Source organism: Phyllostomus hastatus, unplaced genomic scaffold (genome assembly GCF_019186645.2).
Source record: "Phyllostomus hastatus isolate PE091 unplaced genomic scaffold, TTU_PhHast_1.1 phas_scaffold_501, whole genome shotgun sequence".
Lineage (NCBI taxonomy): Eukaryota > Metazoa > Chordata > Mammalia > Chiroptera > Phyllostomidae > Phyllostomus > Phyllostomus hastatus.
In genome coordinates, this window is record NW_025334033.1 from 64,008,496 (window position 1) to 64,026,726 (window position 18,231).

The following is an 18,231-nucleotide window of genomic DNA, read 5'->3' on the forward strand; positions in this document are numbered from 1 at the left end:
GGACAGAGCAGCCCGAGCAGGAGCACCAGGTGGGGAAGTGCAGGCTGTGCCAGGGCGACGGTGGTCAGAAAAGGAACACCTGGAGGGTGGCGGTGTCAGAAAAGGAATTCCTGCAATGTCGGGAGCCTGGACTGGATTCTTCAGGCAGTGGGAGCCACTGAGGGCTTTAGAGCAGGAAGGACGTGGTGGTCTCAGAGGAGAGGTGGGCGGCACAGGCCTGGTGATGCTACGGCCTGGGGCAGAGTTTCTCCCTGGTCCCCCTGCCAGGCAGCTGGGGGGGCGGGTGGGCAGGATGTTCAGGTTCCTCTCTGTGGATCCTCGAAGACTCCAGGGACCCAGAAGCCACCCAGTCCCCACCAGGACTTCCTGGGCCCACTTCTTGCCGAAGTCGGGTTGGTGTGGGCCAGTAGCTGGGCAGAAGCCCACGGAAGGGGTCCTTGTGCGTGGGGTTGGAGCCACCTCTCCCAGATCCTTGCAAGGACCCCTGCCCTGCCCTGCCCCGCGCTGACCCCGCCTCCTCCCACCTCTGCCCTCGAGCTCCTGCCGCCTCCTGGGCCTCCTTGCACGTTTCCCAGACCGGACAACTGAAGGCCTTTGCCGGCCCCTGTGTCTGGAACCTCCTCTCCGCGCCAGCTCTCCTCCTTGTCCGACATGCTCTTGGTCACTCTTTGCCCTCGTTCATCGCCAAGCCCTCCCCTAGCCGAGGCGAACGCATCCTTCTGTCCTCTGCTCACACCCAGTGCCGGGGACGGCCTGTGGCAGGGGCGGCCCTCAGAAAACACTGAGTGTGAGTGAAAGGGAGGCGCCTGCCCCTGCTTTCTCCCAGAGCCTCTTTGTTTGGTCATCACTGCAGTTCTGCAGGAGACAGTGGGGGCCCTCGTCCCCAAAACCCTGGTCCCGCTAGGGCCACTCAGCAAATGGAGGGATCTTCTAGGCCCCGCTGTGCCCATTGCACGGATGAGGAAACTGAGGCCCCGGGAGGGACTGGACTTGCCAGGGTCTTAGCTGAGTGGGGGGGCCAAGTGGAAATGGGAGCCCAGCTGCCATTACAGCCCGCACTGGCCCCCAGGGAGGCTCTGGGTGCACGGAGGAGACTTGAGGATGATCCTAAAGCCTTTGGTGCAGGACGATATTTTTGGTTTGGGGGCGGGGGGCGGAGCAGCCTAATGGGCCCCAAAGTGCTCATTTTCTGGGTCATTCTGGCCTCCGCCCACAGCTGTAACTTCCTTCCCAGAGGAGATGCTGCAGCCACACGTCGGGGCTTGGGAAGCGGTCACATCCACCTCGGCTGGGCCGCCCCGGCCTTGAGCTCCAAAGCAGACCCACCAGGCCCCAGTTCCACAGCCCGAGTGCATCCGTGGGGCTGCCCGCCTGCTCCCCCCTCGACCCAGCCCCGTGGTGCCTGCTACTGCCTTGGACGCCCCTGCTGTCCTGGTGCCCCGGCACCGGCTGTGTGTGGACCCAGAGGGAATCCTTAAGTCCCCATGTGTGCGCACAGCGTCCACCAGAGGGAGGGCGTCCCGGAGGGCCTGGGGGTGGGGGCTTCAGCGGAGGCATTTTAGCACCGACACCCCCCCAACACACCTCCCTACTGGGGTCTCTGCAGAACCCACCTGCTCAGCACAGCACAGCACAGCTCTGCTGGCCGGTCTAATCCAGCACTTCCCAGCCTCCCAGTGCCCCAGAGCCACCGCCGGGACCCCGCCTTCCTCTGTAGGAAATGCTGTTCCCTCCCTCCTCCCTCCGTGTTGTCCTGCCCTCGGACACCCCTCCCCACCCCTCCCCATGAAGCGGTTCCACTTTTCTGCACCTTTAACAGGGCTCATCCCTCCCCCAGGCCTCTCCCTTCAGCACGTGCCAACCCTGAGCACGGGTGCCCCTGGGCGACACCCCAGAGACACGGGGCAAAGGAGGGGGACCAGCCCTATCCTGCTGGCTTCATAACAACCCCCTCTGTCTGATGAAGGCTTTGCCGCTCAGGCGGGATGCACAGAAGGCCCCGCAGCCCCCAACTCAGGGCATGCGGCACCGAGATGCCGTCCCTCCTTTTCTGGAATCCGGGTGCGTGGGGGGTGCGGGGAGGGGAGGGTCTCTTCCGGGCAGGGTCTCTTCAACTGGGCCTCTACTTTGGTGTTTCTGTTTCTTAGGCCTGTGACTCTCCTCCTTGCCCCATCCTTACTGGGGTATGGCGGGGCGGGGGGCATGAGGGAGACTTCTGGAAATGCCTGTATTGGCACTTCTAATAGAAATAGAATGCAAGCCTCATACAGCGTAGCTATTAATTTTCTAGTTGCCACATTTAAAAAGTAAAAAGAAATAGGAGAAATTAATTTTAACAATTTACTTAACTCAGTGTATCTAAACTATTATCATTTTGAAGTGCAATCTGTAGCCTCGTAAACTATTATTGGGGAGCTGTATATTCAGTCTTTCTTCACTTCGAGTGTTCCAAATCCTGTGTGCACGTCTCAGTGTGCACCGCCCACTTTTATTTTTTGTAGTTTTAGCAATCACTGTTTGCGTTCAACATTATTTTGTATTAATTTCAAGGGAACATTCTGTAAAGTATCTGATTGTCCAGTTGGACAATATTTCCGCCACTCACCTGGCACCACACACAGTCATTGCAATGTTTTTGACTATGTTCCCTGCGCTGTACTTTGTGTCCCCATGTCTGTTTTGCGACTCCCCATCTGCACTGCTCAACCCCGTCACTTTTCACCCAGTCCCCTCCCCCTCCCCCCAGACCGCCCACTTTTAAGAGCTCGGGTCCCACCTGTAGCTACAGTATCGGATGCGCAGCTCTCTCTTTTGATCGGGGTGGTGGACAACCAGTACAGACACATGCCGGAATTTGTCTGATTGTGTACGAGAGATGCGGGCAGTTCTCTGTGTGTAAGTTACACTTGCATTAAAACGGTTTTTAAATGTCCCATTCAGAGTTCTGCTCACAGCCCCTGAGCCCACCCCGGGCCGGGATTAGCTACTTCTGTCACCCTGTGCTTCTGTTGATCCTTATTCCGGTTTTGTGCTACAGCTGGTGATTTCTTTGTGTGTTTAACCCATTTTGTTAGAAGCACTGGAAGGTGAAGAGTTCACTCATGTTTCAGCTCCCCCCGGGGCCACTGGCTCCCCCTGATGCTCAGTGAGCCAGCCCAGCAGCCCCGAACCCCCCACCCCCTCCGCCGTTCTAAACCTCTCTCTGCGGAGCCTCGGATGGGCTGACCTTGTGACTCTGTTCTCAGTCCTGTTCCAGATGTCGACAGAGGAGCGGAAGAGGGAGAGGAGGAAGACGGCATGGGGCCTTGTCTGCCAGTCACCCAGAAGAACTGCCTCCACCCCCGGGGCATCAGCGTGCTGGAAAAGCTTGTCAAGACGTGCCCGGTGTGGCTGCAGCTGGGATTGGGCCGGGCGGAGGCGGCCAGGATCCTGCACCAGGAGGCAGCTGGGGTGAGTGAGGGCCTGTCTGTCCATCTCGTGGTCAGCGGGGCAGGGGCAGCCACCAGGAGCTGCTGGGGCTCAGGAGCAGGGCACTGGTAGGAGGGCCGGTGTCTGCTTTGGGGAGCGGCTGTCCCCGAGGGAGAGCAGGGGGTGTGCGGCGGGGGTGGGCTCCCTGGGCACCTGGGCGCCTGCGGCAGGCCTGACGCGGGGAGAACTCAGCCAGGGGTCCGGGACCAGAGAGCCTCAGGACAACCAGAGGGACCTGAGAAATCATTTTACCTCCCCTATTGACATGTGCAAATAAGGGGCTGTGGGATGGGCCCGAGGAGGTTCTGGAGTCAGGCTTTGAGACTTCACTTTTCCCACTTTGAAACGTGATAGTGCCTTCCTCCCGGGAACGTCAGTGTCAGCCTCAGTGGGGGGGCGAGGGGTGGGGGGGATGGATCGTGGGTGAGGACGATGAGTCAGAGCTCACGGTAGGAGGGCCACCCCCACCTGACCCCACGCAGGTGCTCTTACTGGCTGCTTCTGTTTTTAAAGAGAAATTGACAGGTAATCTGTTTCATTTTAAAAGCCTGGCGTATAGGTATCCACTGTGAAAAGAAAATCAAGCTGGGCAGAAGTAGAGTAAAAAGGATTCTCTCACAAACGTGTTTGCCACCGATTGTGTCCGACGCACCCCCTTCCCACACGCCTCTTGTCTGTGCTCTTTCTCTGAGGAGCCGGAGGTCACTTCCCCGTGAACCAGCCCTTGCAACGGGCACGTACATTGAGTACCGCTCAGTGCTGTGCAGCCGCCGCCTCTATCTCGTTCGGAGCGTTTCGTCACCCGAGATAAAACCCTTGGCCGTTAAGCAGTCGCTCACGTTCCTCCCCACCCCCGGGCCCCTGGCCACCCGCCACCAGGCTGCTCCCAGGAGTCCTTTCTGCCAGAAGAGCGTGGTGCGCCTCTCCGGCCCTTTCCCGTGGACGGCCCCACATCTGTGCCAGCACCTGTGCACTCGGCCCTTACTTACTGCGCTCCAGGCACTTGTGTGAGTGTGACCCCTGAGTTAGCGCGGTTTATCCTCACGGCGGCCCTCTGGGGTAGGAGTTACCATTCTGCCCATTTTACAGATGAGGCGACTGAGACGCAAAGTGGCGTGACCTGCCCCGGGTGACACAGGGATGAGGCCCAAGCCGGACTTTGAACCCAGGCCATCTGGCTGCTCCTGTGCTGTATCGTGTACACACACACACACGCACACACACACACACACGGAATCCTATCTTCCAACCACCCGGCGCTTTGCTGTCCTCGCCCTTCATGTGCCCCGGAGTGCTGCCCTGTGTCCAGAACGCGTCCGAGCTCATGAATTCATGGGCCTGAGTTGCTCAGTGGACGCATTCTCACCTTGGACCCCATAGAATTCATCGAATCGGCAGTGGTACTTGAAGCCGATGTGGCCTCCAGCCAGGCCCCAGCCTCCCTTGGCCCCAGAATTGGAGCAGATGGCCTTCTCTCACCTCTGCCCTTGTACCCCTGTGAGCTTCCGTGTTTGCAAGCAGAAGCAAAGCCCTGAGATTGGCCAACTTTTACCCCAAGTTGCTCTTCCCATGCTCTCGTTAACCAGCACAGCGGCTTCTCGCTGGTGGGCGTGCTTGGTGCTCCCGTTCCCAGGCAAGGAAATGCAGGCGCAGAGCCCTGAACTCACTTGCCTGAGGTCGCACAGCTCGTGGGAGCAGAGCCTGCATGGTCTGATCGTCTTCGGGGACACTGGGCAGACCCTTGGCTGCATGATGCCACCCCCACAGGACTGTCTGAAATGCCACCGGTGCGATGGCTTCAGTGTTCTTAAAGGTACAGACACCATGGGTGGCCCTCAGGCTGTGAGAGCTCCTGAGGTCTCCCAAGATCCCCTGGACCCACCCCGCCTGGCTCCAGGGAGACACAGGGCTTCATCGAGTCTGGGGCCAGTGGTCAGGACACTGGAGATCCAGCCCCTTTGTCCCAGAGATCTATCTGTGTGACCTTGACCATGTCCATCCCCTTCACCGCTCCCCATCTCCCCCCCCACTCCCTGCAGCCTGCTTCTCTGTGATCTGATAAGGTGGGAACGTACCGGCCCAAGTTTGATTTTTTTTGTGTGTCCAGAATCAAGGCAATCGAAAAGCCGCCTTTATTCAGTCTACACCAAGGGGTATTTTTGTTTGTTTGCCTTACTTTAGGAGTTCTAGAGCAAAGTTGCAAAGACAGTACAGAGGGTTCCCTTGTGCACACGCAGCTTCTCCCGCTGTTAACGTCTGACACGACTCCGGCTGTGACTCTGTCACAGCTCACGAGCCGGTGCTGACACGTTCGTGCCGACGGAAGCCCGTAGTTTACCCCGATTTCCTCGGCTTGTGCCCGCTGTCCTTCTTCTGTTCCAGGACGCAATGCAGGGCCTCACTTTACCTTTCATCATCACATCTCCTCGTCATCCTGTCACCTGGCCGGGACAGTCTTTCAGGCTTTCTCTGTCTGTGACGGCTTTGACCGTTTTGGGGACTCCCTGGCAGAAACTGTGTAGAACATCCCTCACTTGGGAGCTGCCGGGGACTAGACTGGGGTGATTCCTTCACATCACGTCAGGGGTACAATACAGGGTGTTAACCTGGGCTGTGGGTGTTGACCTCGGCCACCTGGCTGAGGTCGTGTGGGTCGGTTGCTCCACGGCGAGTGCCTCCTCCTCCCGCCCCCGGGCTGCCGGCCCCTGAAGGCGGTCACTGTGCACAGCCCTTGCTTGGAAGTCTCGCGCCGCCCCTTTGATTATCTGCATAAACTATTTGGAATTCTTCTCTATGCGATTTGTCTCTCCTCCCCACCCCCCATTTATTTATTGATTCAGTCATGTACTTAGATTAGAGCAATATGGATTCACGGGTATTTATCTTATGCTTCGGGTTATACGCCAATACTGCTTTAACTATTTTATTGCTCAGATTATTCCAACTGTGGCCGCTGCGAGTCTCTGCGCTGGCTCCGTGTCTCTCTGACACACCCCCGTTGTGTGTGGGCTTTGCTTGTGCCTTGTTGGTTTTCTGGAGCTTTTTCTTACTTTCTGTCACCCCCAGATGCTCCAGGCTCCTCTAGTGTTTTCTTGCCCCCATCCTGGAACTGTTTCTCCGAGGAGCCTTCATTCCTTTCACCGTGGAACCGTCTTCGAAACCGGGCTCCGGAGGCTGTGTGTTTTCACTGCTGCTGGAGCGCCAGGAGGTGGTGTTTAAGGAAAGAAGCTTCTTACAACGTTGCTTTCTGTGGTGGAGGGGCGGCCTCCAGAGCTGCGGGTAGCTGAGCCAGGATGAGGCGGACCGGCCCCGTGGGAGGTGCAAGGTGCCCCCCACCCCAGGGCTGAGTCCGGGAAGGCCCCTCCCATTCCGTGCTCATTGGGTAAAGGTGTCCCTGCAGCCCCTCTGCTGCCCCTTCTGGGGCTGGGGCCGGGGCCGAGTGCGCGGCTGGCAGCGACTGTGGGTCTGCCCTGAGCCGGGCACCGTCTCGTCCTGCCCGCAGCCCTGCAGAGCCGGAGGCTGGCTCTCTGCTTCCTAATGAGGAAACGCAGCTCTGAGGGTTAGGAGCCTCCCCTGAGTAACAGAGCCAGCTACTAAGGGACTGCCTTCAAACGTTTAAAAAAAAAAAAAGTAAATCGCACACCATGCCTCAGCCCCAGCCCCAGCGCTAACCCCAGCCCCAGCAATGCCGGTTTCTTCAGTTTGGAGAGGGGCTCCGGCATCAGTGTGCTTTCAAAGCTCTCCCGGTGCTTCTGTCATGCAGCCAGGACTGAGAAACTCCACTCCGTGCCAAGGGACAACTTCGTGAGAAGTGACGGGCCACCTGTGGCCAGAGTGGGCTCCGGCCACGGGAGCGCCCACCCCTCACAGGCGTGGCAGCCCCTGCTTGTGGCCCCTGGGAAGAACCGGCCACTTCAGTTCCTGCCCCCATGGGCACGACTGGAAATTCTCCCCAGGCAACTGCAAAATAGTCCGAAGATAACAAACGCGGAAAAGCTGACAGCTCTGGATCGTCGGGGCCAAAAATGGCCAGTACAAACAAAACCGTCACAGGGTATTGGGTGTCGGGGTTTTGTATATTCGTCTGCGGAGGAGGCAGGGGGCGTGGCAGCCACGGACCGCTCTCCCAAAGCATCTTCTCTGCCAGCTGTTCCTGAAGTCAGCCGTCCTCTCCAAAACCCCCCGGCCCCCCGGCAGGGGGCAGGCGGGCTGCTTCCGTGACCCGCTGCCCCAGCCTGCCGCATTGCAGGCCTGTACCCACGGCGCTGACCTTCGTGCAGGCCTCTCGGGATCTGGAAAAGACCCCAGGCCATGGGTGCTGGGTCAGAATCTTCCAGAAGGAAGGAGTCCTGGGGCTGTCAGCCCCTGTGCCTCACCGGACTGGAAAAGCCAGCTCAGAGAGGGGAAGTGACTTGCAAAGAACACCGCAGACCAGGGTCAGAGGGAGGAGCGGACACCGAGTGCCCTGACCGCTGCCGTTTTCAGGGTGGGGGTGGGACCCTCGGGGTGGGCACGCCACCCGTCAGGGTGTGCAGTTGGGGGAAAGGGCTTCTTCTGCTTTCTGGGAGTTCCTTATCCAGTGCGTCGGGAGTGCTGACACAGGGGAATGGGGACAGAGGGAGCGGCTGACTCAGATGGCGGCCCGGCAGGGCACCAGACAGCGCTTGTCCCCCGGGAGGAGAGAGGCTGCGCGAGGACACGGGGCTCAGCAAGGCCTGCAGGTGGCCTGGTTCCCCGGGAAGGCTTGCAGGAGCAGTGGCGGAGGGGGGGCCCCACGGCCGGCGTGAACGTGGGCTGCCCCACTCGTGACAATCCTGGGCAGCCCCAGGGGAGCGTCCTAGGAGTGGGCAAGGCAGGCCCCGGTGCCCGGACTTGTCCCCGCACGGCCCCCCACTGCTCCCCTGGAGCTCATCGTTCTGCTCAAGGCCGAGGCCTGCAGTCTGCAGCCGGCTAATGAGGATGCCTTTCCTTGTCCCCGGGCCCCTGCTGCGGCAGTTCTGGATCCGGGGGCAATCCGTGAACAGCGGAGGGTAGCAAGGCTGCCTCTGCGTGTAGGGGTTCTGTGCCTTTTGACCTCAGGGCTCTGAGGCAGGTAGGGGGCATAGGGAAGGGGGGCCCACATTTTGGGTGCCTTCCCACAGCGGGCACTGTGCAGGAGTCACCTGTGCAGCTCTTTCAATAGTACTGGGAGGTACGGGGTCAGCCGGGAATGCTCTGGGCTTCAAGGAACAACAGGCCCAGCCTGTGAGCTTCCCATAAGGCCCGAGAAGAAATGCAGATTGCTACAGACTGTGACGACGGTCCCCCAGCTGGGAGCTGCTGCCCGGGGGCTCCTGTGGTCCTTCCCTCTCTCTGGAACACGAGGCAGAGAGCAGGGCTGGTGTCGCGGCAAAGCAGGGAAATCCAGAAAGCTCTGTGCTGAGCAGGAGAGAGCTGATCAGAGGGCAGGGCAGCATCGAGGGAGGTCCCAGGAGAAGCTGGCACCCGATTTGTCATTTCGGTCACCCTCCGTGGGGGGGGGGGACCGGTGGGCTGTCCCAATAGTGGAGGGGGAGGTGACGGTCAGTGGAGTGAGGAACACAGGCTGCCCTGTGGCCCCGGCCCTGGGTCGGGTGCCCCCTCCCTCTCCCTCCCACGGACACGCACCGCAGGAAGTCCGCCCTTACTGCAGCCGTCCTTGTTGCCTTCTGTCTCCCGCTCTTGGGTTTTGTTTGGAAAACGCTGGCTGTGGCGTTTGTGCTCCTGGGCCACGGCCCTCAGCTGAGAAACACCGTCTTCCCTGGGCAGGCGCTGCTGCACAAGGGGCCCACGCCCGGGCCCCTCCCCCCACCACGTGCCCCGCGAGTGGGAAGGGGGCACTTTCCCTGCACGAGCAGAAACCCGAAGTTTGGTTCCCGCTCAGGGCGGGGCCGTCCTCAGCTCCACCCCCCAGGCTCGGGGTCAAGGGTCCAAGTTTGTCGTCAGGCTTCCCAGGAGCACTGCCTGCTCTGGCGCGGACCCGCCCCCCGCTGTGGCCTGTCCCCGGAGTTCACTCCGTTCCACACTCAGCGCCACACTCAGCCACACTCACAGTCTCTCACACACTCACTCACGCTTCTGCCGACAGTTCTCCGACACCCACGGGGCGTCCGGCAGCTCAGGTGAGCTCTGAGAGTGCCTCTGCCGCCCGCGAGCACGGACCAAGCGAGAGGACAGGGCCCCCGACGAGACTGCCCTGGAGCAGATGCCAGACATCGGCGGGTCCCCGAGCCACCCACACTGCTGTCTGGCGTGGCGACAGGCATGACCCCTCCTCAGGTTTGAGAACTCACCAGGACGACTCAGGGGACTCACTGAAAACCCTGTGCTTGTGAGGAGCATTGTGTTATAGAGGATACAACTCAAGAGCAGCTGAGTGAAAGACCCGGGTGGGGGTGAGCTCGGCAGTGGGGAGGGGCATGCACACTCCCGCCCCTCCCCAGTGGGGTCTGGCTGGGCACACCAGTGCGCCCCCACCAACCGGGGCTCCCCCGAGCCTCGAGGTCCAGGAGTTGCATAGAGTTCTCTTTGCAAGAGTGATCGAATCATCGCCCACACCGACATGCTCCAGCTCACTCCCAGTTCCTCTCCTCTCTCCGGAGGTCAGGGGTGGGGCCACCAGTCCCACCCACACCCCCCTTGGAAACTAAGGGCCCACCAGGAGTCACCTGTTGGCAACACTCAGGTGTGGTCACTAGGAGCTATTTTGTGAATAACAAAAGACGTTCCTATCTCTCAGGAAATTCCAGGGATTTTTGAAGCTTTGACAGGAAAGTGGGACAAAGGCCAGATACGCTTTTTAACTCACCAGGCACTCATTCTCTCTCACACACACACACACACACACACACACACAGGCACACTCCCTCCCATTCCCTCGCCCACTGCCCATCCCCGCCGGCCTGGCGCACAGGAGGCAGCTGGCCCCTGGGACCTCTGAAGAAGAGGCAAAGTGACCTCTTCTTTTTTTGAAAGGCGACGCGCTCCAGGGGTCCGTTCAGGTTCAGAGGTCCACCTCAGTGCAGTGGCACTGCAGCCCAGAGCAAGGCCAGGCTGTGCTGGGGGGCCCAGGTGTGGTCTCAGAGCCGAGGGCGGCGGCATCTGGAGGTCAGCGCCCTCCTGCCGGGTCCCCGGGGGAGGGCTGCCGTCCAGGGTGGGCGCCTCAGCAGGCGGCATCTCGCCTGCCTCTCATCTCTGCCCCCGGAAGCCTCCTCCTCTCCCCCTCTGTCCACTCCGAGTTCTCACGCTCTCTCCACCTCTGGGAGAGGGGCTGGTAAACTCATTTCCTCTCCATTCAATGACTAATGGACTCATTGTGTCCCTGCTTCTGAGGGGACATGCACCGTCACATCACGGGGGAGCAGAACCTTAAGCCGCAAAACCTTGAGCCAAGGGACCACCTGGGCTGGGTAGAGGGTGGTTGAGGGTTGTGGATCGAGAGTTTCAGGGCCTGAGCTCAGATCCCAGGCCAGCCCTCACTGACCTTGGCATTGCTTACCTCTCTGTTTCCTCCTCTCTGAAATGGGGGTAGTGCTGGCACCCACCCCCCAGCCCCCATAGCTCCAACAGGAGAATGAAGTAAAGATCGCAGAACCTAGGGAACTGGTGTCAGGGCTTGGGGCAGACCAGGGAGGGAGGCGGTACATGTTAGCTGTTACTACCCACAATAAGGATGTTATTATAACGTTCCACCCACAATTGTAACAACAACTTCTTGTGAACAGCAAAGAGATGTGATAAGAATGATAGCAGCAATAACAATGGCAGAGAATTTGGAGCATCACCAGAGGCGATAGGACAGTGTGTCTCGGATGGAGGGGAGGGGGACACGGTGACCAAGTCCTTTCTCAGGAAGGAGAGGAGTGAGCCTTCCTTGGCTGAGGGACGCCCTGTCCCCGCTCCCCAGGGAAATCAGTGCCCCTGGAGGCTGGGGCAATCCAGAAGGTGTCTATCATCACTTGAAGGAGGGCTGAGCTTTGGTGGGGCCCTTGGAGTCTCTAAATGGGAGGTTTTAACAGCACAGAGTTCGTGCGTGAAGCAGAGACCCCTCCCCACGATGCCGTGGCAAGCACAGGGAGCGGAAGGCAGGAGAAGCAGAAGTGGGGGGGTTCTGTAAATACGAGGCTCTGGTTTAGATTCAGGCTGTGCCTGGTCCCTAGAGCAGGGATGCATCCTCAGGGCCGAGGGGACAGACCCCCCTCCTGCCCCAGTGAGGGGCCCGTGGTGCAGAGAGAGCCCCGGGAGCATGGAGGGCTCCAGCAGGGACCCCAGCGTCTGCGGCTGGCCATGTGCCAGCCCTGCCCCCCTTACAGCTGTCCTGGGAGCCAGGCCCGTACGGGTCCTTCCTCAGTCATCGCACCAGGATCAGAGAGGGTGCCTCCACCGCGTCTCCATGCGTGACGTGGGGGTAACAACCCGCCTTACGTCAGAGGTTGTTGATAGGAAGAGGCAAGAGAATATATGCAAAGTATGTATGCCAGTTCCTGCCACGGAGAAAGCGCTATGTTAATTATTCGCTATTTTTGTTTCTGTGGGGGAAGGTGTTGTGAATTGACTAATGTCTGTGGCCACTTCCATCAGCCTCCCCAGAGGGTCCGTGCTGTGTGAGTAGGTGGTTACGAGGTGAGATGCACCTGCACCCTCACTCCCGAGCCTTAGAACTTCTCTACCTGTGGACGCAGGACCCCCACCCACCCCAGAATCAGCTGATTCTGGGCCCCTGCTCCCCCAGCTGAATTAGCATCTCCAAGGTGGGACCCAGGAGTCTGCCTTTTAAATACCCCCTGCCTGACTCTGTCTGCAACACAGAAGCATCTGAGTCAACCCCCTCTGTGAGCAAATGAGACACTGAGACTCAGGAGCCGGGGGGCATGGGCCGCGTGACACATGGCTCTTAGGGCAGAACCCCGTGTTCTCCTGAGGGATGTCTGGCTGCCACCCTGCCTCCTCATTTCTGGAACATTCCAGATGACCTCCATCTCTCTGTTGTCCCTCTAACGTCCACCCAAATCTTTGATTCACGGCGCCCTCCTCCTTCTGTCGCAGGCATTCCTGGTCTGCCGGGACGGCGGCTCGAAGCCCCTGGTGCTCTGTGTCCATTTCCCTTCGCTGAACGAGGGCTCATCCGAGGTGCTCGAATACACCATTAAAGAAGAAAAATCGAGTAAGTACCATCCTTCGGCTCTGGCCTGGGACCGCTCGGCAGCAGCAGCAGCAGCAGCAGCTGCGCTGCACCCTGTAAGCAGTAAGCACAGACAGGCACTCCCACCGGCCGGAGGGGTTAGAGTTAGAGGGAGGGGGAGTGTGGGGGAAGCTCTCAGTGCCCTGAGCTGTTTGGCCAGCTTTTGTTTTGAACTCGGTTCTAAAACACAGAGTGAATGTCAGTTTCTGCTCACCCTTGCCACTGCTTGTCGCCCACGTCACTGCCTCTGCCTCCTCCTGGCTGGCTGCAGCGAGGTGTCCTCCTGTGGGCTCAGGCTAGAGAGAGGGAAGACACGGAGAAGAAATGTCTGGGTCCCTGGATCCTAGTGACAGTTCAGGACACACGCAAACCATGACCTTGGGCAAGCCAGTGAACTTCTCCCAGCCTCTGTTTTCTCAGCTGTCACATGGACGCAGTAGTCACTGCCTGCCTATATCGGAGGACCTTTGTGAGGGTCCAAGGGGCAAGTGCTTTGAAAGACAAAAATCCCGGCGCACGGGGCCGCCAGGAGCAGGCTGGCACCTCGATGGGGAAACGTTTGGAGACCCCCCATCCGGGGTGGGCTCGTGTTGATGCACAGTGAAGGGGTGTGGGCTTCCCCCGCCTCTCGTGGGCCAGGCCATGAGTTACGGCCCCGAAAGCCTGTTCCTGAAGAATACTCCAGGTACCAGCTCAGACCCTCTTCCGAGGGGGTCCAGGGTGCGTGGGAAGCTTTTTGCTCTTGGTTAGTGGCAAAGTGAAAGCAGTTAAAGAAAGTGAAATAGTTATTACGTATTCTATAAGTATTGTAAGCATATTTATATGAATTATATATTCTATGCTTAAACCATTTATATTTACGTAATTAAATATTACACGACTATTTTAAATGTGTATTAAATATTTTAGAATGCTTGTTTCTTGCGAGACCCTTATGCCCGACACTGGGAACATGCAAGGATGAGTAAGACAGAGCCCTGGCCTCGAGGTGGCCAGGGTCTAACTGGCGGTGGGGAGGCGTGGCAGGTGGGAAAACCAGACCCCCGCACTTGCTGTGCAGTGTGACAGGCGTGATTGTGAAGGGACCCCGGCCAAGGGGCGCAGAAGATACAGGTGGCGCATGAACTCGTGAAGAGTCTGGAGGCTTTGGCTAGAAGTCAGTGGGAGAGATTTATTATTCCAGAGGCCAGGCAGAAACCCAGAAGTGTTCCAAAAAAAGGAGGAAAAGTTCAGAGTTCATATCATCTCCAGTGCATTCTTGAGAATGACCAGTCCTGCACTCTCAGCCCTGGGACGGCCCAGGACGATTATCAGTCCGGTGCCCTGGAGGGCGGGCGGTCAGGATCACTGATGTTGGTGGACAGCGACCACCATCGGGAGGTGGTCTGGCTGGATTCGGGAGCCCTTCAGGCGACAATCAGAAGGTTATCTGGAGATCTGGTATGCGCCCAGAGGCACATCCAGGCACTGACGTGGGAACAGAAAGCTCAAAGAATTTAAGTTCTCGGGCTAGTTAGAACCACAGAATCACTTCCTCATGCCTCAGCCTCCTGGATTTTAGTGATTTAGCCGCTTGACCCTAGGGACTGGTGGGGAGGGTCCCGAGTGGGTGTCAGAGAGGAGGGCGTGCAGGTTAGGCCCCGAAGGTGAGTGTTTTAGTTAGCGGGGGATTTTCCAGCTCGCGAGGCGGAGGAGACATTGAAAGAGGAGGCTGCTTCCTGCACTTGCCCGTAAGGGGTCCTTTCTGGGGAGACCCAGACTCACGGAGAATGGGTGAAACGGAACGCACTCACTTGTGCGTTCAGCAGCTAGTTGTGAAGTGTCTGCTCTGTGTCAGGCATCAGGCACTGTGCTACCACTGGGGACGCAGCGGGGAACAAAAGCAGGTCCCTCCTCTGGGAGCGTCCCTTTGGGGGAAGGATGGGGACACTGAGCAAATGATGGGGGAGGGGACTGTCAGAAGGAGAATCGGGCCCCCGGAAGTGGGAGCATTTTCCAGCTGCAACAACGCCAAAAAGTGTAATGGCTTAAACCCAGAAGAGGCTGGGTTCCAGCCCACATCAAGATTCTTTGCCCGTGGGTAAGGCTCAGGGACACATTGAGCACACAATTTCCACTTTCCCACGGTTGACTCCACACCAATCCGCTGGAAGGGGAAACAGCGCGGAGGAGGCTCGTGGGCCGATCTCACGGAGGCCTGCAAGTAGGTGTGTCACTTGTGCTTGGATGCCATTGGCTGGTATTCAGTCACATGACCACACCCCCGCCGTCTGGGTGACTGGGAAATGTGGTCCAGATATGTGTCCAGACAGATGCAGAAGGTCTGGATTTTGGTGAACTGCTAGAAGTCTAAGGCGATAGAGTGTGTAGAGCCGCTAGTGCATACAGCAAACTTTAATGACCCTTGTCCCTTGTCCCTGAGTGTCCTGCAGGAAAGAAAGAGTAGGTATCCCAAAGAAGCGGGAAACAGCGTTCTAGTTTTCCCAGAACGAATATTTAGCGCCCTCTACTGACTGCAGAAGGGGTGACGTTGTTTAGAGCACCTACTGCTCTCCGTGAGTCCCTCTCAGCAGAGAGGCTCTCAGCAGGGGCTTCTGGGCTGCAGGGACCCCGGGTGCTTTCTTGAGGTTCTGAGAGGGAGACAGGCATCAGCCCATCTGCCTATGGACTTGTGCAGTCCTGCCTCTTAATGAGAGTCACCAGGCTTCGGGGACTTGCCTGCCCAGGCGCTAGTTAGCTACCATCCTTTAGAAACCCAAGAGCCAAATGTCGTCTTAAGTTTTAGCACCGACACGAGGAAAGCAGCTGAAAGTGGGGAGTAGTGATGTGCTGAGCCTGGTGCAGGTCGACACGAGCTCCAGAAGTGCAAGGAGGGAGCCCTGTCCAAGGTCAGGCTGATTGGGAAGGCTTCCTGGAGGAAGAGGGAATCGGGCTGGATGGACAGAGTATCTGGAAGTTCTGCTTTTCCCCTTTGCCTTGTGCTTCTGTCCCCACCCTCTGCCCAGCCTCCAGGGCCTCGCCTCTAGGTGTCTCCAACCCAGTTACACCCCCCACTGCCCCTGGCTCGTGGAACTGGGTCAGAAAACCGGCCCCAGGCAGGCACCAGTGGAACAAGGACGCCAAGCCTGGCCGCATGTCTCCCTTCGGATTAGGAGATCCAGGGGCGAACCCAGGCACTTGGGGATAGAGGCAGCTCACTTCTCTGGGTTTGTGGCTTCCCAGCACTATGTGGTAGAATCTCATGTTCTGTTTTTTATTTCAACTTTTAAAATTCAGTACCCAGCTTTGCTGAAAAGACCATCAAAACCCAAATCCTTTATGTAACATAACTCTTCTAGTCACGATTCCTGCCCATTCACTATAACAACACAGAGGTTGTCTGTAAGTTTGTATGGGTTTTATTTTGCTCTTTTTTGTATTGCCTCACTGCTCCGCACACCTCTGACCCCAGGGGTCTGCCTCCATGGCGACCCAGGCAATATCAAAAGAGGTGTCTTTGCCATAATAACTCGCTGGGCCCACCTTTTTCCCTGTCTTCCTGTTCAGTCCTTTCCCCCTTAGCATCACAGTGGAGCACAGAATACAGAAACTGCACAGCCTGTGTTGGAACCCCAGCACTGCCTTTTACTACCTGTGTGACCATGACCTTGGGCCCCAGGGTCTTCCAATGGGAATGATAACGGTGCCTCCCTTAGAGGGAGCTGGAAGGAGTTAGTGTGTCTAAAGCACTTAGGACAGGGAGCTCCTTTCTGCTTGCTGGGTGGGATGCTGCCCAATTCATGGATAGCTCAGTAAAGACAGTTAGGTCTTTAAAAAAGATAATGCAGTGCTTAGAATAGTACCCAGAGAACAAGAGAAGGTTAGAACAGTGTTTGCCGTTGTTTTGTTGTTGAACTTTCTGCAGGAGTCAGCCCAAAGGAGAAGGGAATGAGTCTGCGCACAAGGTTCCACGGCTCTGGGTAAATCCCAGCTGAGTATGTGGGGGCCGGCCTTTGGGTCCCTCTTGGGACGAAGGGGCCACCTACCTCCCGAGTCCTCCTGGAGCTGTGGTGGCTGCAGCGGTGGGTGGCCTGAGGAGGAAGTGGGCAAGGGTGAGGCCCAGGGCCTGGAACGAGGGCCTTTTGGTGGGGTTCCCCGTGCAGAGCTGAGGCCAAGGAAGGAGACACGGGGATCCCCCAGAAGTGGGTGGTCAGCCTCGTCTTTGGCCCTGCTCTGCTTGCTTTGAACGAGAAAGACTCCCCGGCACCAGCTCTGTGCGTCTGTGTGCCTGGGCTGCCCTCTAGTTCCTTGTTCAGTTCCCTTTGCAAACCCCTCAGGCTACTTTTGCCACAGTAACACCCCTAAACTACCATGGACTGCACACAGGGTGTGTATGTAATGCTTTGCCCACAAAGTATTGCACACGAAGTAACACGAGTGTATTTTTCACCCATGTTACCTGTCCCCTGAGGCTCTCCATGAAAGCATTTTCATTCTGCAGTTGAGGCTGAGAGAGCAGCACTACTGATGGGGAGGGGCAGAGGGGGAGGAGACCGACAGCAGAACTCCACGATGGCTCTCCGAGAGTTTACTCAGAGGTGGCAGGTGTCTTGTCCCCTTACATCTCATTGGCCAAAACAGGTCAGATGACCAGGCCAGACACCAGTGGGGTGGGAAGGATTATCTCCCACCAGCGTGTGACCAGCAAGGGGGGTGCGTCATGATTATTTCGAACGAGTATTACCATCTGCACATCCCCAGTTCTCCCCTGGGCTGCACTAGGGTGGCCACAAGACTTTGCGGTACATGAGTCACCACTTAGCTTCACGGGGACCCTCAGAGACCGGGTGTGTGGAGGGGGAGGGGGAGGGAAGGGACAACCAGCAGAACAGACGTAACTCTACTAATCACGGTCGTGTCCATGCAGGAATTGGGGCAGGGGACACAGTGGATGCAGGAGCGGGACACAGGATGGGTGGTGGCTTTGGGACCACAGCCCCGCCCCTTTATGGCTGCAGCTAACCACTTGGCCAGGGGACATGAGTCCGTTGTCATTAATCTGCATCCTTGAAGATGGTGACAATGACATGTTCATGTGATAGCATTTTTCTGCTGGCTGCTCAGCAAAGAAAACCAGTTGGCCCCTGTCTCTAGAAGAGGAATTGGGACAGGGCAGATGGTGTGCCCTCTGGCCCCTATAGGAAGTGACTCCCGAACGCTTGGTCCGAGCCACTTTCCCCTAGTTTCCCCAGCTGCCCTGATTCACCCCTTGCCTGTCCCCTATAGCCAGCTGGGCCCCAGCTTTCGAAACCCTGGCCCGTCTGGCTCCGCGAGGACCTCTGCGTGCCCTGAGCACATCTCCCACTCACTCTCAGGCCAGCGGTCCTAGGCCCAGCAGTTGAACCTGAGAGATACACTTGTACGTGTGCACAGAACCCGCCACATGGGCACTCGGTAAACGTTGTGGTGGTCGGCGCTGACAGGCGCTGGCAGTGACCGCCACTGGCCCGGGGGACTTTTAAAACCAGGGAGGGGGATTCCAGATGAGCCCTCCGGGAGCAGAGCTCTGTATGTGTGGGCCAGTC

At 58.1% G+C, this 18,231-nt stretch overlaps 1 protein-coding gene across 4 annotated transcripts in view; it reads left to right on the forward strand.

The window, feature by feature from the left end:
- RIN3 (Ras and Rab interactor 3) overlaps nt 1-18,231 on the forward strand; it is a 105,043-nt gene that overhangs the window by 26,540 nt on the left and 60,272 nt on the right. For all 4 annotated transcript variants that reach the window (XM_045822978.1, XM_045822977.1, XM_045822981.1 and 1 more), the window contains 2 exons: nt 3,246-3,450; nt 12,532-12,649. In XM_045822978.1, coding sequence (XP_045678934.1) covers nt 3,246-3,450; nt 12,532-12,649 — 323 coding nt within the window. The remainder of the gene's footprint in view (nt 1-3,245; nt 3,451-12,531; nt 12,650-18,231) is intronic.